The following is a 26,363-nucleotide window of genomic DNA, read 5'->3' on the forward strand; positions in this document are numbered from 1 at the left end:
AGTTTTATAATAGTTCCAAGACAGTTTCCTTCAATTTGATTACAAAACAAGTTTATTTTGTATATGCAGTATAACCTGTTTAATCCAACACACTGGGGGACCAGAAAAAAATGTCGGATTAAGCAGGGTATCAGAATACTCAAGTTTTTCTGCAAGGATATGCATATTTTGGAACCACTAAATGGGTCAGTTAAAGCAGGACATTGGAATACTAATGTTTTGGATGAGGCAGGTTAAACTGTAGAACTGATAAAATGGAGAATGAATGAAGAGAAATTTAAGCACAGCTGCCAGATAATAAAACATATAATGTATTTAGGTTACTGGTAAATGATAGAGCTATGATTTCAAAATTCTGCTGTTAACATTTTTAGTACTCCATTAGGATGACTGAACATTATTTTATGCAATCAGAAAGAAAGTAACTTTGAAAACCAGACACAACAAAATAATTGCAAAATTCACAACAAAAATGGTATTATTGCTCATGCTCTAACTGTCTAAGTGCAATTTATTTACATTTCTTGAAGGGAATGACACTTTTAAATTCAAGAAGGAAAAACCAACTATGCTATCATTAGAATAGAGAAAAGAAATTGGGAATGTATCAAAGAGATAACAATCTGACCAAAAAGAAGAGTAAATAAATTTATTGTTACAATTGAATTTTTCAAACTTTATTTTAAATACACTGACTGCTGTATTGCAAGTCTTGACGCCCTCGTCATATACTGTGCTTTACATTATACAAATTTGTGTCAATGCAGTGTACAGATTTGGGAAGAATAACAATTTACACAACTTGAGTGTACATTTAATAGAAATCATTTTTTTTTTCTCTTATATATAATTGAAATTTCAAATTTTATCCAATCATGTTTTGTTGTAAAAAGCTGATAACATGTTATATTTTATTGTGTTTTGATTTTTATTGAACTTGTATATGGTGTGTGGACACCAATAGTTTAGGCCTGATTTTACATAAGATGTTATATTTTACAGTGTTTTACATTTGTTGAACTTGTATATGTTGTGTGGACCAATAACTTAGGCCTGATATTACATAAGATGTTATATTTTACAGTGTTTTACTTTTGTTGAACTTGTATATAGTGTGTGGACCAATAATTTAGGCCTGATATTACATTAAAATGTTATATTTTGCAGTGTTTTACATTTGTTAAACTTGTATATTTTGTGTGGATCAATAATTTAGGCCTGATTTGACATAAGATGTTATATTTTTCAGTGTTTTACTTTTGTTGAACTTGTATATTTTGTGTGGACCAATAATTTAGGCCTGATATTACATTAAAATGTTATATTTTACTGTGTTTTACATTTGTTAAACTTGAATATTTTGTGTGGACCAATAATTTAGGCCTGAATTGACATAAGAGGTTATTTTTTACAGTGTTTTACTTTTGTTGAACTTGTATATAGTGTGTGGACCAATAGTTTAGGCCTGATATTACATTGAAATGTTATATTTTACTGTGTTTTACATTTGTTAAACTTGAATATTTTGTGTGGACCAATAATTTAGGCCTGAATTGACATAAGATGTTATTTTTTACAGTGTTTTACTTTTGTTGAACTTGTATATAGTGTGTGGACCAATAATTTAGGCCTGATACTCATTAAAATGTTATATTTTGCAGTGTTTTACATTTGTTAAACTTGTATATTTTGTGTGGATCAATAATTTAGGCCTGATTTGACATAAGATGTTATTTTTTACAGTGTTTTACTTTTGTTGAACTTGTATATAGTGTGTGGACCAATAATTTAGGCCTGATATTACATTAAAATGTTATATTTTGCAGTGTTTTACATTTGTTAAACTTGTATATTTTGTGTGGATCAATAATTTAGGCCTGCTTTGACATAAGATGTTATATTTTTCAGTGTTTTACTTTTGTTGAACTTGTATATTTTGTGTGGACCAATAATTTAGGCCTGATATTACATTAAAATGTTATATTTTACTGTGTTGTACATTTGTTAAACTTGAATATTTTGTGTGGACCAATAATTTAGGCCTGAATTGACATAAGAGGTTATTTTTTACAGTGTTTTACTTTTGTTGAACTTGTATATAGTGTGTGGACCAATAGTTTAGGCCTGATATTACATTGAAATGTTATATTTTACTGTGTTTTACATTTGTTAAACTTGAATATTTTGTGTGGACCAATAATTTAGGCCTGAATTGACATAAGATGTTATTTTTTACAGTGTTTTACTTTTGTTGAACTTGTATATAGTGTGTGGACCAATAATTTAGGCCTGATACTCATTAAAATGTTATATTTTGCAGTGTTTTACATTTGTTAAACTTGTATATTTTGTGTGGATCAATAATTTAGGCCTGATTTGACATAAGATGTTATTTTTTACAGTGTTTTACTTTTGTTGAACTTGTATATAGTGTGTGGACCAATAATTTAGGCCTGATATTACATTAAAATGTTATATTTTGCAGTGTTTTACATTTGTTAAACTTGTATATTTTGTGTGGATCAATAATTTAGGCCTGCTTTGACATAAGATGTTATATTTTTCAGTGTTTTACTTTTGTTGAACTTGTATATTTTGTGTGGACCAATAATTTAGGCCTGATATTACATTAAAATGTTATATTTTACTGTGTTGTACATTTGTTAAACTTGAATATTTTGTGTGGACCAATAATTTAGGCCTGAATTGACATAAGAGGTTATTTTTTACAGTGTTTTACTTTTGTTGAACTTGTATATAGTGTGTGGACCAATAGTTTAGGCCTGATATTACATTAAAATGTTATATTTTACAGTGTTTTACCTTTGTTAAACTTTTATATTTTGTGTGGATCAATAATTTAGGCCTGATTTGACATAAGATGTTTTATTTTACAGTGTTTTACATTTGTCGAACTTGTATATGTTGTGTGGACCAATAATTTAGGCCTGATTTGACATAAGATGTTATTTTTTACAGTGTTTTACTTTTGTTGAACTTGTATATGGTGTGTGGACCAATAGTTTAGGCCTGATTTGACATAAGATGTTATATTTTACAGTGTTCTACTTTTGTTTAACTTGTATATGGTGTGTGGACCAATAGTTTAGGCCTGATATTACATTGAAATGTTATATTTTACTGTGTTTTACTTTTTGTTGAACTTGTATATGGTGTGTTGACCAATAGTTTAGGCCTGATTTGACATAAGATGTTATATTTTACAGTGTTTTACTTTTGTTGAACTTGTATATGGTGTGTGGACCAATAATTTAGGCCTGATATATCATTGAAATGTTATATTTTACTGTGTTTTACTTTTTGTTGAACTTGTATATGTTGTACATGTGTGGACCAATAGTTTAGGCCTGATATTACATAAGATGTTATATTTTACAGTGTTTTACTTTTGTTGAACTTGTATATGGTGTGTGGACCAATAATTTAGGCCTGATATTACATTGAAATGTTATATTTTACTGTGTTTTACTTTTTGTTGAACTTGTATATGGTGTGTTGACCAATAGTTTAGGCCTGATTTGACATAAGATGTTATATTTTACAGTGTTTTACTTTTGTTGAACTTGTATATGGTGTGTGGACCAATAATTTAGGCCTGATATATCATTGAAATGTTATATTTTACTGTGTTTTACTTTTTGTTGAACTTGTATATGTTGTACATGTGTTGACCAATAATTTAGGCCTGATATATCATTGAAATGTTATTTTTTACAGTGTTTTACTTTTTGTTGAACTTGTATATGGTGTGTTGACCAATAGTTTAGGCCTGATTTGACATAAGATGTTATATTTTACAGTGTTTTACTTTTTGTTGAACTTGTATATGGTGTGTTGACCAATAGTTTAGGCCTGATTTGACATAAGATGTTATATTTTACAGTGTTTTACTTTTGTTGAACTTGTATATGGTGTGTTGACCAATAGTTTAGGCCTGATTTGACATAAGATGTTATTTTTTACAGTGTTTTACTTTTGTTGAACTTGTATATGGTGTGTGGACCAATAGTTTAGGCCTGATTTGACATAAGATGTTATATTTTACAGTGTTTTACATTTGTTAAACTTGTATATGGTGTGTGGACCAATAGTTTAGGCCTGATTTTACATAAGATGTTATATTTTACAGTGTTTTACATTTTTTAAACTTGTATATTTTGTGTGGACAAATAATTTAGGCCTGATTTGACATAAGATGTTATATTTTAGTGTTTTACTTTTGTTGAACTTGTATATAGTGTGTGGACCAATAATTGAGGCCTGATATTACATAAGATGTTATTTTTTACAGTGTTTTACTTTTGTTGAACTTGTATATGGTGTGTGGACCAATAATTTAGGCCTGATATTACATTGAAATGTTATATTTTACTGTGTTTTACTTTTGTTGAACTTGTATATGGTGTGTGGACCAATAGTTTAGGCTTGATTTGACACAAGATGTTATATTTGACAGTGTTTTACATTTGTCGAACTTGTATATGTTGTGTGGACCAATAATTTATGCCTGATTTGACATAAGATGTTATTTTTTACAGTGTTTTATTTTTGTTGAACTTGTATATGGTGTGTGGACCAATAGTTTAGGCCTGATTTGACATAAGATGTTATATTTTACAGTGTTTTACTTTTGTTGAACTTGTATATGTTGTGTGGACCAATAATTTAGGCCTGATATTACATAAGATGTTATATTTTACAGTGTTTTACTTTTGTTGAACTTGTATATGGTGTGTGGACCAATAATTTAGGCCTGATATTACATTGAAATGTTATATTTTACTGTGTTTTACTTTTTGTTGAACTTGTATATGGTGTGTTGACCAATAGTTTAGGCCTGATTTGACATAAGATGTTATATTTTACAGTGTTTTACTTTTGTTGAACTTGTATATGGTGTGTGGACCAATAATTTAGGCCTGATATATCATTGAAATGTTATATTTTACTGTGTTTTACTTTTTGTTGAACTTGTATATGTTGTACATGTGTTGACCAATAGTTTAGGCCTGATTTGACATAAGATGTTATATTTTACAGTGTTTTACGTTTGTTGAACTTGTATATGGTGTGTGGACCAATAGTTTAGGCCTGATTTGACATAAGATGTTATTTTTTACAGTGTTTTACTTTTGTTGAACTTGTATATGGTGTGTGGACCAATAGTTTAGGCCTGATTTGACATAAGATGTTATATTTTACAGTGTTTTACATTTGTTAAACTTGTATATGGTGTGTGGACCAATAGTTTAGGCCTGATTTTACATAAGATGTTATATTTTACAGTGTTTTACATTTTTTAAACTTGTATATTTTGTGTGGACAAATAATTTAGGCCTGATTTGACATAAGATGTTATATTTTAGTGTTTTACTTTTGTTGAACTTGTACATTTTGTGTGGACCAATAATTTAGGCCTGATATTACATAAGATGTTTTATTTTACAGTGTTTTACATTTGTTAAACTTGTATATGGTGTGTGGACCAATAGTTAGGCCTGATTTGACATAAGATGTTATATTTTACAGTGTTTTACTTTTGTTGAACTTGTATATGTTATGTTGACCAATAATTTAGGCCTGATTTGACATAAGATGTTATATTTTAGTGTTTTACTTTTGTTGAACTTGTATATAGTGTGTGGACCAATAATTGAGGCCTGATATTACATAAGATGTTATTTTTTACAGTGTTTTACTTTTGTTGAACTTGTATATGGTGTGTGGACCAATAATTTAGGCCTGATATTACATTGAAATGTTATATTTTACTGTGTTTTACTTTTGTTGAACTTGTATATGGTGTGTGGACCAATAGTTTAGGCTTGATTTGACACAAGATGTTATATTTGACAGTGTTTTACATTTGTCGAACTTGTATATGTTGTGTGGACCAATAATTTATGCCTGATTTGACATAAGATGTTATTTTTTACAGTGTTTTACTTTTGTTGAACTTGTATATGGTGTGTGGACCAATAGTTTAGGCCTGATTTGACATAAGATGTTATTTTTTACAGTGTTTTACTTTTGTTGAACTTGTATATAGTGTGTGGACCAATAGTTTAGGCCTGATTTGACATAAGATGTTATATTTTACAGTGTTTTACATTTGTTAAACTTGTATATGGTGTGTGGACCAATAGTTTAGGCCTGATTTGACATAAGATGTTATTTTTTACAGTGTTTTACTTTTGTTGAACTTGTATATGTTATGTTGACCAATAATTTAGGCCTGATTTGACATAAGATGTTATATTTTAGTGTTTTACTTTTGTTGAACTTGTATATTTTGTGTGGACCAATAATTTAGGCCTGATATTACATTAAAATGTTATATTTTACTGTGTTGTACATTTGTTAAACTTGTATATGTTGTGTGGACCAATAGTTTAGGCCTGATTTTACATAAGATGTTATATTTTACAGTGTTTTACATTTTTTAAACTTGTATATAGTGTGTGGACAAATAATTTAGGCCTGATTTGACATAAGATGTTATATTTTACAGTGTTTTACTTTTGTTGAACTTGTATATAGTGTGTGGACCAATAGTTTAGGCCTGATATTACATTGAAATGTTATATTTTACTGTGTTTTACTTTTGTTGAACTTGTATATGGTGTGTGGACCAATAGTTTAGGCTTGATTTGACACAAGATGTTATATTTGACAGTGTTTTACATTTGTCGAACTTGTATATGTTGTGTGGACCAATAATTTATGCCTGATTTGACATAAGATGTTATTTTTTACAGTGTTTTATTTTTGTTGAACTTGTATATGGTGTGTGGACCAATAGTTTAGGCCTGATTTGACATAAGATGTTATATTTTACAGTGTTTTACTTTTGTTGAACTTGTATATGTTGTGTGGACCAATAATTTAGGCCTGATATTACATAAGATGTTATATTTTACAGTGTTTTACTTTTGTTGAACTTGTATATGGTGTGTGGACCAATAATTTAGGCCTGATATTACATTGAAATGTTATATTTTACTGTGTTTTACTTTTTGTTGAACTTGTATATGGTGTGTTGACCAATAGTTTAGGCCTGATTTGACATAAGATGTTATATTTTACAGTGTTTTACTTTTGTTGAACTTGTATATGGTGTGTGGACCAATAATTTAGGCCTGATATGTCATTGAAATGTTATATTTTACTGTGTTTTACTTTTTGTTGAACTTGTATATGTTGTACATGTGTTGACCAATAGTTTAGGCCTGATTTGACATAAGATGTTATTTTTTACAGTGTTTTACTTTTGTTGAACTTGTATATGGTGTGTGGACCAATAGTTTAGGCCTGATTTGACATAAGATGTTATATTTTACAGTGTTTTACATTTGTTAAACTTGTATATGGTGTGTGGACCAATAGTTTAGGCCTGATTTTACATAAGATGTTATATTTTACAGTGTTTTACATTTGTTAAACTTGTATATAGTGTGTGGACCAATAGTTTAGGCCTGATATTACATTAAAATGTTATATTTTACAGTGTTTTACATTTTTTAAACTTGTATATTTTGTGTGGACAAATAATTTAGGCCTGATTTGACATAAGATGTTATATTTTAGTGTTTTACTTTTGTTGAACTTGTACATTTTGTGTGGACCAATAATTTAGGCCTGATATTACATAAGATGTTTTATTTTACAGTGTTTTACATTTGTTAAACTTGTATATGGTGTGTGGACCAATAGTTAGGCCTGATTTGACATAAGATGTTATATTTTACAGTGTTTTACTTTTGTTGAACTTGTATATGTTATGTTGACCAATAATTTAGGCCTGATTTGACATAAGATGTTATATTTTAGTGTTTTACTTTTGTTGAACTTGTATATAGTGTGTGGACCAATAATTGAGGCCTGATATTACATAAGATGTTATTTTTTACAGTGTTTTACTTTTGTTGAACTTGTATATGGTGTGTGGACCAATAATTTAGGCCTGATATTACATTGAAATGTTATATTTTACTGTGTTTTACTTTTGTTGAACTTGTATATGGTGTGTGGACCAATAGTTTAGGCTTGATTTGACACAAGATGTTATATTTGACAGTGTTTTACATTTGTCGAACTTGTATATGTTGTGTGGACCAATAATTTATGCCTGATTTGACATAAGATGTTATTTTTTACAGTGTTTTACTTTTGTTGAACTTGTATATGGTGTGTGGACCAATAGTTTAGGCCTGATTTGACATAAGATGTTATTTTTTACAGTGTTTTACTTTTGTTGAACTTGTATATAGTGTGTGGACCAATAGTTTAGGCCTGATTTGACATAAGATGTTATATTTTACAGTGTTTTACATTTGTTAAACTTGTATATGGTGTGTGGACCAATAGTTTAGGCCTGATTTGACATAAGATGTTATTTTTTACAGTGTTTTACTTTTGTTGAACTTGTATATGTTATGTTGACCAATAATTTAGGCCTGATTTGACATAAGATGTTATATTTTAGTGTTTTACTTTTGTTGAACTTGTATATTTTGTGTGGACCAATAATTTAGGCCTGATATTACATTAAAATGTTATATTTTACTGTGTTGTACATTTGTTAAACTTGTATATGTTGTGTGGACCAATAGTTTAGGCCTGATTTTACATAAGATGTTATATTTTACAGTGTTTTACATTTTTTAAACTTGTATATAGTGTGTGGACAAATAATTTAGGCCTGATTTGACATAAGATGTTATATTTTACAGTGTTTTACTTTTGTTGAACTTGTATATGTTATGTTGACCAATAATTTAGGCCTGATTTGACATAAGATGTTATATTTTAGTGTTTTACTTTTGTTGAACTTGTATATTTTGTGTGGACCAATAATTTAGGCCTGATATTACATAAGATGTTTTATTTTACAGTGTTTTACATTTGTTAAACTTGTATATGGTGTGTGGACCAATAGTTTAGGCCTGATTTGACATAAGATGTTATATTTTACAGTGTTTTACTTTTGTTGAACTTGTATATGTTATGTTGACCAATAATTTAGGCCTGATTTGACATAAGATGTTATATTTTAGTGTTTTACTTTTGTTGAACTTGTATATTTTGTGTGGACCAATAATTTAGGCCTGATATTACATAAGATGTTTTATTTTACAGTGTTTTACATTTGTTAAACTTGTATATGGTGTGTGGACCAATAGTTTAGGCCTGATTTGACATAAGATGTTATATTTTACAGTGTTTTACTTTTGTTGAACTTGTATATGTTATGTTGACCAATAATTTAGGCCTGATTTGACATAAGATGTTATATTTTAGTGTTTTACTTTTGTTGAACTTGTATATTTTGTGTGGACCAATAATTTAGGCCTGATATTACATAAGATGTTTTATTTTACAGTGTTTTACATTTGTTAAACTTGTATATGTTGTACATGTGTTGACCAATAGTTTAGGCCTGATTTGACATAAGATGTTATATTTTACAGTGTTTTACTTTTGTTGAACTTGTATATGGTGTGTGGACCAATAGTTTAGGCCTGATTTGACATAAGATGTTATTTTTTACAGTGTTTTACTTTTGTTGAACTTGTATATAGTGTGTGGACCAATAATTGAGGCCTGATATTACATAAGATGTTATTTTTTACAGTGTTTTACTTTTGTTGAACTTGTATATGGTGTGTGGACCAATAATTTAGGCCTGATATTACATTGAAATGTTATATTTTACTGTGTTTTACTTTTGTTGAACTTGTATATGGTGTGTGGACCAATAGTTTAGGCTTGATTTGACACAAGATGTTATATTTGACAGTGTTTTACATTTGTCGAACTTGTATATGTTGTGTGGACCAATAATTTATGCCTGATTTGACATAAGATGTTATTTTTTACAGTGTTTTACTTTTGTTGAACTTGTATATGGTGTGTGGACCAATAGTTTAGGCCTGATTTGACATAAGATGTTATTTTTTACAGTGTTTTACTTTTGTTGAACTTGTATATGGTGTGTGGACCAATAGTTTAGGCCTGATTTGACATAAGATGTTATTTTTTACAGTGTTTTACTTTTGTTGAACTTGTATATGGTGTGTGGACCAATAGTTTAGGCCTGATTTTACATAAGATGTTATATTTTACAGTGTTTTACATTTTTTAAACTTGTATATGGTGTGTGGACCAATAGTTTAGGCCTGATTTGACATAAGATGTTATATTTTACAGTGTTCTACTTTTGTTGAACTTGTATATGTTGTACATGTGTGGACCAATAGTTTAGGCCTGATTTGACATAAGATGTTATATTTTACAGTGTTTTCCTTTTGTTGAACTTGTATATGGTGTGTGGACCAATAATTTAGGCCTGATTTTACATAAGATGTTATATTTTACAGTGTTTTACTTTTGTTGAACTTGTATATGTTGTACATGTGTTGACCAATAGTTTAGGCCTGATTTGACATAAGATGTTATATTTTACAGTGTTTTACTTTTGTTGAACTTGTATATGGTGTGTGGACCAATAATTTAGGCCTGATTTGACATAAGATGTTATATTTTACAGTGTTTTACATTTGTTGAACTTGTATATTTTGTGTGGACCAATAATTTAGGCCTGATTTGACATAAGATGTTATATTTTACAGTGTTTTACATTTGTTGAACTTGTATATTTTGTGTGGACCAATAATTTAGGCCTGATTTTACAAAAGATGTTATATTTTACAGTGTTTTACTTTTGTTGAACTTGTATATGGTGTGTTGACCAATAGTTTAGGTATGATTTTACGTAAGATGTTTTATTTTACAGTGTTTTACGTTTGTTGAACTTGTATATAGTGTGTGGACCAATAGTTTAGGCCTGATATTACATTAAAATGTTATATTTTACAGTGTTTTACTTTTGTTGAACTTGTATTTGTTGTGTGGACCAATAGTTTAGGCCTGATTTGACATAAGATGTTATATTTTACAGTGTTTTCCTTTTGTTGAACTTGTATATGGTGTGTGGACCAATAATTTAGGCCTGATTTTACATAAGATGTTATATTTTACAGTGTTTTACTTTTGTTGAACTTGTATATGTTGTGTGGACCAATAATTTAGGCCTGATTTGACATAAGATGTTATATTTTACAGTGTTTTACTTTTGTTGAACTTGTATATGGTGTGTGGACCAATAATTTAGGCCTGATTTGACATAAGATGTTATATTTTACAGTGTTTTACATTTGTTGAACTTGTATATTTTGTGTGGACCAATAATTTAGGCCTGATTTTACAAAAGATGTTATATTTTACAGTGTTTTACTTTTGTTGAACTTGTATATGGTGTGTTGACCAATAGTTTAGGCATGATTTTACGTAAGATGTTTTATTTTACAGTGTTTTACGTTTGTTGAACTTGTATATAGTGTGTGGACCAATAATTTAGGCCTGATTTTACAAAAGATGTTATATTTTACAGTGTTTTACTTTTGTTGAACTTGTATATGGTGTGTTGACCAATAGTTTAGGCATGATTTTACAAAAGATGTTATATTTTACAGTGTTTTACTTTTGTTGAACTTGTATATGGTGTGTGGACCAATAGTTTAGGCATGATTTGACATAAGATGTTTTATTTTACAGTGTTTTACATTTGTTGAACTTGTATATAGTGTGTGGACCAATAGTTTAGGCCTGATTTGACATAAGATGTTTTATTTTACAGTGTTTTACATTTGTTGAACTTGTATATGGTGTGTGGACCAATAGTTTAGGCCTGATTTTACGTAAGATGTTTTATTTTACAGTGTTTTACGTTTGTTGAACTTGTATATGGTGTGTGGACCAATAGTTTAGGCCTGATATCTGATGGCTTCCATATGTTATTTGATTGTTCAGCATTAGTTATGGGGTTATATGCAGCCATTATGAGTCGATGGAAAGCTACAAGAATATTTTCTTATGGGTAAGCTGTTTATAAGAAGTATTATTAAATTAACTGATTCTTAATCTTTTTATGGATTTTAAAAAAATATTAAGGAACATAGAAATAAAGATGCTTTACTATTAAAAAAAGATGCCATTTAGTCAAGTATTCCTGTTTCTAGGTAATGTTGCTTTTATTTGTATTTTTGACACTTTCAGAAATAACCTCATTTTATATCAGATTTCTTATACTGTTGCTATTTGTTTATACTATATTGTTATGGGAAGATGTGGTATGAGTGCCAATATGACAACATTCCATTCAAGTCACAATTTATAAAAGTAAACCATTATAGGTCAAGGTACAGCCTTCAACACAGATTCTTGGCTCACACCAGACAGCAAGCTATAAAGGGCACCCAAAAATTGCTCGTGTAAAACCATTCAAGAGGGAAAACCAACAGTCTAATCTATATAAAAACGAGAAGCACTTACGTATAAAAATAAACAGATGACAACCACTGAACATCATATTCCTGACTGAGGATTATACTTCTGATATTTGTAGGTATGACAGGGTAGAAGTGTTATCAGGGTTTATTAATGGTTTGTTTATACTGTTGTTATTTGTAGGTATGACAGAGTTGAAGTATTATCAGGATTTATAAATGGTTTGTTCTTGGTTGTGATTGGGATATTTGTCTTCACAGAAGGACTTTCTAGATTATTTCACCCACCAGAGATACACACAGAAAGATTGTTTGTAAGTCAGTTGGCATTATTAAGAGAAAACCTTTCTTAAAAGAGAATTGTATAAAAAAAAGTATTACTGTAAACTCAGAAATTATTGCGTGCATTTATTATTGTGATTTCTCAAAAATTGACAAGAATGCAAGTTTAATTAATGTGATTTTAGAACAATCTTCATTCAGATCTTTGTTTTATTTATCAAAATCCAAGTTCTTATTATTGTATACTCACCTAGTTGCATTATTCCCAATAAGAAAAACTCGCAATAATTTCTGAATTTACAGTATATAAAAGTTTTTAAAAAAACTCACATACATAACATTGGTATGAAAGGAAATGATGATAGAATAAAAAAATCAAGATATTTTGGTTGCTTGGCCAGCGGAAGCCCACCACCGTATGGGGGAATTTCTTGCTGTGTTGAAGACCAATTTATGGACCAGCTGTTATCTGCTCTTTTGGTCAGGTTGCTGTCTCTATATATTCCTGATTTCCATTCTCAATTTTATGTTGATCATAATTTTTCCTAAGTAAAAGAAGATGATTAATATCCATAAGAGACAACAACCTGCAAACACAATAAAATTAGGATATTTCGTAACACTTTTCAGAAAAGAATTTGATTCTTCATATATAGCTAATGAACTTTATTTCCAAGAAATACCTTAGACCAAAAACAGTAAGATGTATTGAACTGCTATGCATGTCTTCAAAATTGTAAAATATGTATGATATTCATTTCAAATGTTGTGTAATATTTTTTATTTAATTTTTTACTGCATTTAAAATATTTATGTCCCCTTCAAATGGTATCTTTCCCTTTTCTTTTAAATTCATAAATGTATTCTTTAAGGCTGTGTCTGTGATGGGCCTTTTGGTAAATTTAATTGGTATTGTGGCATTTAGAGGAGCACATGGGCATAGCCACGGTGGTGGTCATGGACAAAGTCATGGAGGTGGAGGACATGGCCATTCCCATGGAGGAGGCCACAACACAAACATGGAAGGTAGGTTAAAAAAACTTCAGAGCCAAAAGTTGTGAATGCCAATATTGCATTTTTTTTTTAATTATTCATGTTCCATGCACAACACAGGAACCTTGTCTCAACTATTTAACCTACAGAAAATGACAAAATTTGTTGGTGGAAATTTAAACTTCAAAGCAGACTTTCAGGTAGAGTTGACTATAGTAGAATTCTGGTATTGAGGTTCTATGCAAAGTTCAGCTTTGACAATTTCAGTCAAACATAGAATAAAGGATGAATATTTATTGTCTTAATGTACAATGCTAACAAAGTGAGTGCCAATAATTAAGTCCTTCAGAAGTAATCAGTTATTAGAGGCTCAGATAACATGGCTCTGGTCGTCTTTTTTATCTTTAGCAGCACAGATTCAATATTTGTGTACATGTAATCTTGTAAGGCGACAGCATTTTGGTTTGGTCCTGAATTTTAATTATGCTTATTGCTATACTTGTATTCTATTGATGTTTCAACAAGTTAAAATATTCAACATTTGTAAAAATGTTTCAATCATTTTTATAATTAATTGATTGCACTTCTTAAAACTTTAGTTTTATATACATAAATAGATATTTCTTTCTTACTTTATTTTATTTATCTATTTCCTTCTTTTTGTGACATGGATAAATATTGCAGATTCTTCAAGTTCAAGTTCCTTGTCTCAATGTGGAGCTTACATTTTTAGTGAGTTTAACATGTCTTTATTCCCTTTTCATGAAATCCTATGGGTCAATCTCACTAATCTATTCACTGGAAGATGAAACATTTTGAACTGAAACAATTGATCTGTTTGATCTTAACTGTACTTTAATCAATACAGAGTTCTCTTTAGAAAGGTGTCATGTTGATTCAATGTTGTGTTTAGACAGATTTCCGCTTGTTTCCTTTTGATACAGAGTTCATTTAGACAGGGTGTTTGTTCTAACAGGTTTCACAATAATACAGGGCTCTGTTTAAATAGTTTTCACTGCATTATATTTTCATCAGACTTTGATTCAGTTTTCACTAAAACTGCTGTTAATTTAGCCACACAGCTTGTGATTAATTCTGATATGTTTATATTATAAATAATGAGATAATGGTATGATTGTCAACGAGGTTACTGAGTTCATTTGATAAAGATAAAATAAATCATATGTTACAGCACTGCCTTCAACAATTAAAAAATATCACACCATTTAGTCATCTAAAAAAGGCCCCAACATGAAAAATGTGAAACCATTCAAACAAGAAACTAACATAAACCCATTTTCACATAGGCCACCTCATTTTATGGTAGAACTTGCATGTTTCCTGTTTCTAATCGCTTGGTTTAGTGACCTTGACCCAATTTCCAAAGTATTGATCAGATCTGCAAATATTGAAATTCTGCACATCTTTTATATGCACTTGAGAGGCTTAAATTTGGCAACAGCTTTGATCTGAATATAAAACTAACACATCCTGTACATGCTGTAATGGAATCATACTTTTTGGTTCAGAGCTATTATACAACTACTAAAGTTTTGTTTTTATGCCCCATTTTTGGGCATTATGTTTTCTGGTCCGTCCGTCCGTTCGTTCGTTTGTCCGTTCATTGGTCCATCTCAGGTTGAAGTTTTTGGTGGAGGTAGTTTTTGATGAAGTTGAAGTCCAATCAACTTGAAACTTAGCAAACATGTACCCTGTGATATGATATTTCTAGTTTTAATGCCAAATTAGAGATTTTATCCCATTTTCATGGTCTACTGAACATAGAAAATGATAATGAGGATGGGGCATTCAGATTCTTGTTTTAATTTGTTATGGTGTTTGTTGGGTTCATGACTTGATGACATTTTTATGCAATTATTTTGTTCCTAATTTGTTTCAATATAATTTGCAGTAAAATTACTATGGATTTCATTTATTTTATGTGGGTACTTATATTATATGTGAAAATCATGTATTTTCATGGAAACTTGATTTAGGGGAATTAGCCAAATCCTGCATACATTACTATATATTATCCATGGTTTCCCTAATCACCCAAAATCCATGATTTTTTTTTATCCAGTGGTCCCATGATGAATCCACAGTATACAATACTACAGAAAGTTTTGTAGTCATTATTGGACTCTTGACACAACTACATAAATCAATATTGAGATTTTCTTTCGAATACTGTCATTCATTTGTGTATTTAATTTCAGGAGTGTTTCTACATATTTTGGCTGATACACTAGGCAGTGTTGGAGTAATCATATCTACTGTACTGATAGAAAACTTTGGCTGGAACATTGCTGATCCTATATGTTCATTATTTATTGCTACGATGATATTGTTGAGTGTCCTTCCACTTCTGAAGGAAACATCAATGATTTTATTGCTCCGTTCTCCGAGCGAAGAAGATTCAGGGATAAATGAAGTCTTACAGAAGGTTTGAATTTAATAGATATTGCAACATGAGAATTACAAGACCGTACTTTGACCTAAAATGGTTTACTTTAGTTTACCAATTGTGACTTGGATGGAGAGTTGTCCCATTGGCACTCATACCACATCTTTTTATGATAAAGTCTTGTATTGAAAACTTAATTCTAACTGCCATTCACAGACTACGCAATAAAAAAAAGTATAATCTGTTCATTATTTTGAATGTTTCAATAGTAAATGAATATTCTTTTTGATTTACAAACTTGAAGGCAAAGGGTTTTAACAGATTAGTTGTATGTATATTCTTATGTCTTTTACTGATTTTAGGTGCTTAATATAGAAGGAATCCTGGCTTACAGAGAACCACATTTCTGGCAGCACACAGCTGATAAAATTTATGGCACAGTACATATACATGTTGTACCAGATGCTAGTGAACAAAAAATTATTGCATATGTAAGTAGTAATTAATTATAAGTAACCATTCACATACATATCAATCATGCAATTTTTGAGAAAAAAACAATTTACATCCATAAATCAGATTATGCATAGTTCTTAGGTCGAATGGTACATAAAACTCTTATATAAATATGGGGTTTGCCAATATGACTGCAGTCTGACATCAATTTAAACCAAAACAACTTCTTGTGGTGAAAATATGTCCTTCAGTGATAGCACAGTGTCCAAAATTTGTATGCCAAGGCCTGAATTGCCTCTAGTCTAGACAAAGTGTAAATGAATTGAAAAAAGAACAGTAGAGATCTGTTAGTAATACAAGATCTCTTCATGGTCTAAAAATAGACAGAGAAATAAAAACTTCCAAATGAAAAAACTCAAGACAGTCATGTTGATTTATTTGGTTTAAATTAGTTTTGTTCACCTTAAAATAATGATTTTTTTATAAGAAGTTGCATATTGACTACTACATGTGTAAATTTAACACAGATTTTGTGTTTGCTACTGTTTAGTATTAACATATAAATAAATAACTGACACATCAATGTTTCATATTTTCCAGGTAACAAATTTATTCAAAGAGATTAACATTAACACTGTAACAGTACAGGTGGAGAAAGAGACATATTACTTCCATTTATCAGGACTTGGTGCTAATTGTGACAGTTACAATGACTTTGGAAACTCAAAATTCTTTCAAAATGGTCAGCCTATAAAAGATATTTAAATTTCCAATTTAAATGGTACAAGGCTTGAAAGGATCGATCATAAGCCACACTGGGAATGATTAAACAGATTAGAATGGAAATTCCTATTGAACAACATTTCCAATGCAGTGTTAACAAGGATGTTATAAAGTGGACTGTTTTTTAACGATATTTCCTCATAAAAAGATGACCAGGCTGTGATTGATTGATATTGTCTATTTAAAGTGTATTCAAGTTAGAAAATTAAAGAAAATTTATGTAAAGATCTTAAGTACAGTGCATCTGTCAGATTGATATTGCATGTTAGATTAAACATTGAGTTTAGAAGACATACAGGACATATCTTCTCCTCCATGCTTATGCTTTCTTTATTTAAAAAGCTTTAAATAATACTGGCAATGGCATAATTATTTGATTTGAACCAAATATCTGTAGTATATTATTACCTGTTAATTGTAAACAAGTAATGGCACAATATTTTCCTCACAGTTGCCTGTAAATATTGTGCAAAATATTTTTAAACTTTTGATGTGTAACCTATTTCAGTTCTGTAAATTGTAAAATACAATTCATTAAAAACTTAGAGGATAATTATTTACTAATTAAAACAGAACAATCCAGACAAATATTGTCAGACTTTGTATACCAATAAGACAAAGATTTACCAATGTATATAAAATAAGAATTTTGTCTCGCCTCATCAAAGAATAAATTTGGGATTGGTTTTAGTTTAAGGGAAATTCCAAGTGTTGGGTCAATGATATTCATTCTGCAGATGTATTAGCATTTGCACATCTAACTTCACTGCAGGTTATTTGACCCTGCACCTTCAGTCAAGGTTTATTGACTTTGAATGTTTTGCATAGTTTACATGTTAAGTTATTGCCATAGTAATTTCAACATTTGCATTGTACTATCAAAACTGTATGAAGGCAATACATAGCTCTGTAATAACATTTTTGAAGATTTATAGAACCCAGACATTAAAAAAAAATATTCAATAAAAGGTTGTAGCAAGAATATTTGTGAATTTTAATGACTAAAAGAAAAAACGTTTACAGTGGATTCATTGTTGATAGTGGCAAACCATACATTTAAATGTTCTAACAAGTTGGAATTTTCTATGGTATTGACAAAAACTGTCAAATCCTTGAAATCAAATTAAAATTAAAATAAGATTGTTCTTCAATCCATGAATTTGGTACCCACAATAATAAATGAATCCACAGTACTGTGGTGGCATGGTAGTACAATGAAATCTTCTTTTTGGATTAATTGATTGATTGTTGGTTGCTTAGCTTCTAGTTTCAATAATAAACACTAGATTTCATACTTAAGTCTTGTAAAATGTTAGAGTATTTGGAATGGGATTGATATACACTAAGCTTGGGATGCCAGTGTCAATACTCAGTATATTTTTCTTTTTGCCCATGAACAAATTAGTGGCTGTTATTTTACCTTTCAAATACATTTAATCTCTCCATAGGGGGAGGGGGGTTACCTTGACATTATTATTTCTTTAATTTTTCAAGCTAGTCAGCAGGGTTTCCGCTGGCGGTTGCCATTTTCAAATTTGCGAAAAAATAATAATTGTGGCGATTAAATTTCGTCATTGGCGAAAGAATTTGGCGAAAGAAATATATATATATAACGTTTTATTTTCAGCCATCTTGTTTATTTACTTTTTTTCGGGTTTCTCCGACTTTACCGATCAGACAATACTCTGAATTCACCTTGAACTCGTTAAGATTTTGACAGAAAATCAATAATCATCTGATTGCATTCATAGCTATCGACATCAAAGGACTAATTAATAAAGGTGTTGATTGTATGATATGACAAAATGATATGGCTTCTGTCACATGTCACAAAAGGGATTTATTAACCACTTTGCGACGCACGTGTTTGAAGCAAAATTTTACGCTTCCTCTCCTTTTAATGATAGTCCAGAAAAGAAAATTGTTGTTATGACGAAAAATGTTCAAAAGCAAGAAAGGTCTCTGATTTAAAACTTTATCATTTAACTTTCATATAGATCATTGATTTGAGTGGATACTTCAAAGTCGTTTCAGTTACACACGTGTTTCAAGCATACAGTTTTACTTTTTTACTATTGTCTAGAAAAGAAAACTGTCGTTATGAAGAAATCTATTCAAAAAGTTGGCATGAAAGTAACCCTTCAATGTAATGACTACACCTTACATGAGGGATCAATTCCAAATGCTAAGATGCTTCGTTTTGTTCTAAAAAAACACTTCTAATATAGGGGGCTCGAAAAAGGAAATTTTAAAAGAAAAGTATATTTGTGTCACTTGGCAAAAAAATTATAAAGTGGCGAAAAATATATTGTTTTGGCGAAAGGGGTGGCGAAAAAAATAATCGACCCAGGGGAAACCCTGTAGTCAGATTATGACAATGGAAAACAGTTTTACTCTGATGATGGAAAATATCAATTTATTTCATATATCATATTTATTTATTGAAGTGCCATAATTTACGAATATTTTTTAGTGAACATACTGCACTTTGAACATTCAGCTGACATTTATCCTAGGTATCCATATCTGTATCTGTATAATACTGGAAATGAACTCAAAAATTCTGAGTAAAACTTATCCAGGTAATAATTCACATGATATTTTTGTAATTGTTAGATATTTTATGGTTATAGGGAACAATATAGGGAACTTTGTTAACATCTGTTTTAAAGACCATTCTTAAAATTAGTTGGAATCACCTGTTTTTACAGAAATGTAACTGGTGACAAAATAGTGACCTGTGAGTGTCAATAATTTACATTTCCATAAGTAGATTACTAGTATTGTTTATCTTATGCTTTAAAACAAAGTAGGTCTGATTTTATCATAATTTATTTTGTCAGGAATAATGTTATTTTAAAATTGTCATACCAAATCAAAATAAATATTTTTCGCAATATATAGCTCTTGTTCTTTCTTAAAAACTTGTATGCCTTTGTGTCTAAAAACCTTCCAAAGTTTGAGTGTTGACCCTTGAAAGTCCATGCCCCTGCTGTAGTGGAGGGGGCATTAAGTTTTACTCTTGCTCCATATGTACGTCCATACGTCCCAAAGTTTGTTTCCTTTCTGTAACTTTAGTTTGCCTCTACCAAATGTTAAAAAACTTACACAATGCTTAACAATCAAAAACACAGATCTAGTTTGAATTTTAGTGGCTTAACTTTTATTGTTCTTCAGATATGTTTCTTTATAAATTTATATGATATGCAAGACACATTATGGACACATAGCTTTTTCAACTGATTTTTATAGTTCGTTCTTTTGTTGTACTGTTATACCACTGTCCCAGGTTAGGGGGAGGGTTGGGATCCCGCTAACATGTTTAACCCCGCCACATTATTTATGCATGTGCCTGTCCCAAGTCAGGAGCCTGTAATTCAGTGGTTGTCGTTTGTTAATGTGTTACATATTTGTTTATCGTATTTTTTTACATAAATAAGGCCGTTAGTTTTCTTGTTTGAATTGTTTTACATTGTCTTATCAGGGCCTTTTATAGCTGACTATGTGGTATGGGCGTTGCTCATTGTTGAAAGCTGTACGGTGACCTATAGTTGTTAATGTTTGTGTCATTTTGGTCTTTTGTTGATAGTTGTCTGTGACTCTCATTGGCAATCATACCACATCTTCTTTTTTTATACATATATATGCATTCCCCATTTATTATTTCTTAAGATTCATAAAGATCTTGCAAGTCAGATTAACCCTTCCAGATGGACACAGATATAGGAAGATGTGGTATGCATATCTCACATTATTTATTACCACTTTTAAGATTTTGGTTAGTATGCCAATCATTTTATGATTCAAATTTACAAAATTCGCTTCTCCAGTTCTAAGGGATTTCCTATTATTCAAACTTATCTAGGGGGATACCTGTATCTGACAGACATGCTACATATGTACCCGAACAATCATTTCAAATAGAACTATAATTGACATATTACTTGTAGTATCTGAGAAACAGGCCTAAATACAAAATAATTCAGGTTGACAAATGAATCATGAAAATCAGGTCAAGGTCAGAGGAATCCTGTTTGCCCTACAATCATTTCATACACCTAATAACTTGACATTTTGCTCCAAGTCAAGGGGCTGGAATTGAAACGACCGATATCGGGTGAAAAAAAATCCTGATCCTTGCTCTATAAGTTTCTGATAAACTACCTAAAAAAGTTACAACTATTTCAACTTTTTTTCAAATTTATAGGAACAGTTTCACTTTATTTATCATCCTGATAAGGAAAGTCCAAAGATATCATAAGGAATATAGTCTCATTTCTTTCATTTCCAAATCAATGTTCCATTATGCAAGTTCTTTGTAGTAACAAAATTCGTATCTTATCCTTAATATGTTCCTATATAGATATCTATAAGAAGATGTGATATGAGTGCCAATGAGACGACACTCCATTAAAGTCACGATTTGTAAAAGTAAACCATTATCGGCCAGTTTATGTATTTAAACATGGAGACTCGGCTCACCGACCAGTGGGCTATAAAGGGCTTCCTATAATTGGATATATTTTGGGTGTGAATATCTCTTGATTATTTTGTGTGTTACTCTGCTTCTTCAAACTTCATTCTATCTACAAATGTAAAGTATAAGTTACATTTATGTTTCCAGCAGGAATTCTATCTACAAATGTAAAGTATGAATTACATCTATGTTTCCAGCGGGAATTCTATCTGTCTTCCTACAGATATGTAAATGAAGCATGTCTTGCCAGGTTTTTATTATCAATAAAAGGCCTCATACAAATAATATTCTGGATGGTACCTTTTGATTGTCAATTTCATATTTTCAATGACTTTTGTGGAAATGTTTCTGGTGGTTATCAAAGAAAATATGGTTGTCATACTGGATTTCTGATCTTCATGTAAAAAAAAGAGAACCATGACTGGCATGTATATATATTAAAAGTATGCAAAATAAGAATAAGAATAAGAATACTTTATTAATCCAATTATGGACCCTTGCGGGTTTTAAATTTCATACAATGATTACAATGATTTGTTATAACAATGAAATAATAAAATGAAATACATGACAATAGGACACTGAACAGTTATTGCATGCACATGGAATAGAAAGTAATATGGGAGACAATCAATCAATTTATGTAAGGATTATTCCCCTTTAAACAGATATGGTGTTTTGAGTTGCATACAAATGATATGCAGCCCCAACTGATTAGATATAAGAGTATTTTTCTCCCACAGCAACCAATTACTAGATATTTATGTATATAATTATATTTTTTGACAATTGCAGGAATATGATAAGCACTTTAGAGTTTTACTGCAGTTTGTTTATAAGCATTTACATATTAATAGAAGAAATATGCATATACATAGAAAAATGTGCACTTAAATTAAATTTTTGAATTTAAAATATATATATAAATAAACTAAAAGAGATTTAGCCGTTAACATAATTTGTGGATCTCAATTGAAAACTCTGGATAAGAAAAATGCTTAACTTTTTCAGTATATGTTGATCTTCAGTGGTCATTAACCATAAAAGTTTTGATTTGCAGTCCAAGTTATTGAAATTTTGACAGTGTTCATGAGCTTGTGCAAACAGTGATTCTCTACATTGATTATACAATGGACAGTTAATTAAAAAATGAAACTCGTCTTCAATATTATTATGAAGACAAAAATTACAAGTCCTCTGTGACCTTTCTATAGGATTGTTCTTATGTCGCTCTTTTTCTACTCTTAATTGGTGAGCACTTATGTGAAATTTACATACAATTTGTCTTGATTGAAAACTTTGAATATCAAGATATTTTTCCATTTGGAAATTACTTTTATGAGAAAAATATGTATCTAGCTTTCCATTAACATTATCTTTATCATTGAACCATGCTTTTAAAAATAATGTCTTTAACTTTTTCATAATAAGTTGTTTTAATCTATTAATTGAATAATCAATACAATATGTTTCTTTCAATTCAAGCTTTTGTAAAATAAATTTAACAGAGGAATACCATGTTATAGTGTTATTTTCATGCCTATCTTTGTTACATAAAAACGCTTCTTTCAATAAATTTGAGTTACAATGATGTAATCTATGCAGATAGCTTATCATAGATATAACAATATTAAAATATATAGGAAATCTACCTAATTCTGATTGTACACCAACATTTGTACTTTTATTATTTAAGCCTAGAATATGCTTAGAGAACTTTAAGTTCATTTTATCAGCAACATTATTCTGGTATATTTCTAGCACATATTTTTTCAAGCACATTTGTAGCATCTTTTTTACAGGAAGCAGAGTTGGTTTTAAACATTCCCCATATCTCTGAGCCATACAAAATAATAGGTTTAATGGTATGGTCAAACAGATGTAAATTTGTTTTAATACTAGCATCTGAGCCAGATAAACATCTATTAGGTTTATATGAAGCTTTTAAAGATTTATTAAATAAGTCTTCTTTTGCATAATTAAATAGGCCACTTGACTGGAATCAATTAATTCATTTTTAAAATAAAATGGTTCTTTTATGTGGCGTCCATTTTTATTAAAGATTAATAAGACTTTAGTTTTTTTTAAGTTTACATTAAGGCACCAGGTATCACAGTATGATTCCAATGCCTTCAAGCGCTTTTGAAGTCCATCTGCAGAATCAGAAAATACAATGACATCATCTGCATACATAAGACAGTCTATGCGACTAGTGCTGAGTTTTACACTATCAGGACAATTTAGTAAACAGTTAGGTAGATCATTTATGAATAGATTAAAAAGGGCAGGGCTTAAAACATCCCCTTGTCTAACCCCAATATAAGAGTTAAAACATGGACCTAGTTTGTTATCAACTTTTACTCTTAAATTATTAAGTGTATACATGTGTTTAATTAACTGGTAAAATTTTCCCCCAATGTCTGACTTGAGCATTTTGATAAGGATTCCTGAGTGTATCACAGTATCAAAAGCTCTTTTAAAGTCAATAAAACAAGCATAAAATTTACTTCCCTTACAGTTAGTATATTTATCAATTAAGCATTTGAGGACAAACATGTGATCTGTTGTCCTTGATTTATTTCTGAAGCCAGCTTGGCAATCAGTCAAGATATTTCTCTCATCTAAATGTTTAGAAAGTCTTGTATTTAACACAACATTAAATAACTTTCCAATACAAGAATTTATAGCTATACCTCTGTAATTTTCAGGGTTATTTATATCTCCTGATTTATGTATAGGTATACAGTATCCTTCACACCATAGCTTTGGATATGTACTATGAGCAAATATTAAATTAAAAAGTTTATTAATGCAGCCTATAAGGGCTGTTTGTCCAGCTTTTTTTTTAAGTTGATAATTGCTTTAAATATTTCTTGATTAGTCACTTAATAGATACATTTGACATGTTCTCTTTTTCTAAATCATCAAGCATGTTATTTAATAGGTTTATTTTTGATTTATTGGTATCAGATAGAGAATTTAAATCTTGGAAATATTTTGTCCATGTGGAGTTATTTATAGAAGTTTCTGGGGTGTCCCTAGTTTCGTCTGTTTTCCCCTTTAGTTTATTTACAAGGTTCCAGTATTCCTTTGGATTCTTAGTTAGCAGATTATCAAGCTGTTTAACAATTTTTGATTTAAACTCCTTTCTTTTATATTTTTTTAACTTTTTGAATTCTCTATAATGTTTAAAATAGTTATTTCTAATATTAATATTATATGGATTTTCAGACATATGCTTAGCCTTAATGTTTAATTCTCTCCTTTTATTGTGAAGATATTGATCATACCATTTTTTCTTATTAATAGTTTTCTTTTTATATTTATTAGATTTGAATTTGAGTGACATTTTTGCTGCTTTAATAATAATATTCTGCAGGTCAGTAGCAGCAGAGTTTATGTTTGTTTTTTCTTGATAATTGTTAGTTAGAAAGGATTAATATCAAGTTTACAAGATGGGTGACATAGAGCATCCTGAAATTTTTCCTTTGAGCAATCGGTCCATTTAAATTTACCTGGAAAATTTTGAGTACTTTCATTCTTATTTATAAAAACAGGACAATATGAGGCAAGCAGCATACATGATACCTTACAATGGCAATCTGAAAAACAGGTATTAAAATTTGATACTTTACAATTCAAAGTATGTTGAATCAAATCTTCCGACATAATAATATAATCTACCACACTTGTGCCATTAGGTTTAAAACAAGTAAAATTACCATTTGAATCACCCAACATACGGCCATTCAGTATTCTGAGTTTTAAAGTAATACATAGTTGAAGTAATTGCTTGCCTCTAGCATCAACTTTATTATCACAACTATTCCTTTTCAGTAACCCAATATCATATTCATATTCTTCATCGTCCATTGCAAATGGATCATATGTATCATTTTCTATAAAATCTAATTCTGACCCAGTCCTTGCATTTAAGTCTCCACATAGAACTATGTGACCCCTCTCACGACAGCATAATAAATATGTATCCACATAGGGACCTTATCACAAACTTTAATAAATTGTCACCATCATGGGAAACAGCAATACCTATAAAGTCATAAGTCTTGCTTTTTTACTCATTTAGGATGTTTAAGGCAAGACAAAATTGAATTTATATGATACACATAGATAACCTTTATGCAGTACAATTATATGGCCATTTTTGTCGAACCTGCAATTTTTGTTGCAGAAATCTCGACAGGGATAGTGATCCGGTGGCAGTGGCGGCGTTAGCTAACTTTTTAAAAGCTTTATATTTTAGAAGGTGGAAGACCTGGATGCTTCATACTTTGTATATAGATGCCTCATGTTAGATCTTTGAAGTCATGAAAAAAAATTCTAAAAAGAATTTCTCAGTGTATTCAACGTGAGCAAGCGAGAGCACCTGATAGCTTGGTATATACATGTTTGAAATTCTTTATGTTCGGAAAATAAAATGATGTCGCATTGTTGTTTTGTTAAGGGAAGTTGTATTTTTTGTTTATACTAACAAGTGTGGACACAGATGAGTGTGGATAGTATGTTTGGATGTTTGACAGTGTCTTATGACAATAAAGTTCTATGTTTTTCCTTTATGGTGTTAATAACTGTGTTG

The 26,363-nt window shown here is 30.1% G+C and overlaps 1 protein-coding gene across 1 annotated transcript in view; it reads left to right on the forward strand.

Moving 5' to 3' along the window:
* Positions 1-20,188, forward strand: part of LOC134715491 (proton-coupled zinc antiporter SLC30A5-like) — a 36,730-nt gene extending 16,542 nt beyond the window's left edge. The window contains exons 11-16 of the mRNA XM_063577697.1: positions 11,802-11,959; positions 12,553-12,682; positions 13,523-13,676; positions 15,863-16,089; positions 16,413-16,541; positions 17,107-20,188. Of these exons, the coding sequence (XP_063433767.1) occupies positions 11,802-11,959; positions 12,553-12,682; positions 13,523-13,676; positions 15,863-16,089; positions 16,413-16,541; positions 17,107-17,271 (963 nt within the window). The 3' untranslated portion in view covers positions 17,272-20,188. The remainder of the gene's footprint in view (positions 1-11,801; positions 11,960-12,552; positions 12,683-13,522; positions 13,677-15,862; positions 16,090-16,412; positions 16,542-17,106) is intronic.
* The last annotated feature ends 6,175 nt before the right edge of the window (positions 20,189-26,363 follow it).

This window comes from Mytilus trossulus, chromosome 4, assembly GCF_036588685.1.
Source record: "Mytilus trossulus isolate FHL-02 chromosome 4, PNRI_Mtr1.1.1.hap1, whole genome shotgun sequence".
In the NCBI taxonomy this organism is placed as follows: domain Eukaryota; kingdom Metazoa; phylum Mollusca; class Bivalvia; order Mytilida; family Mytilidae; genus Mytilus; species Mytilus trossulus.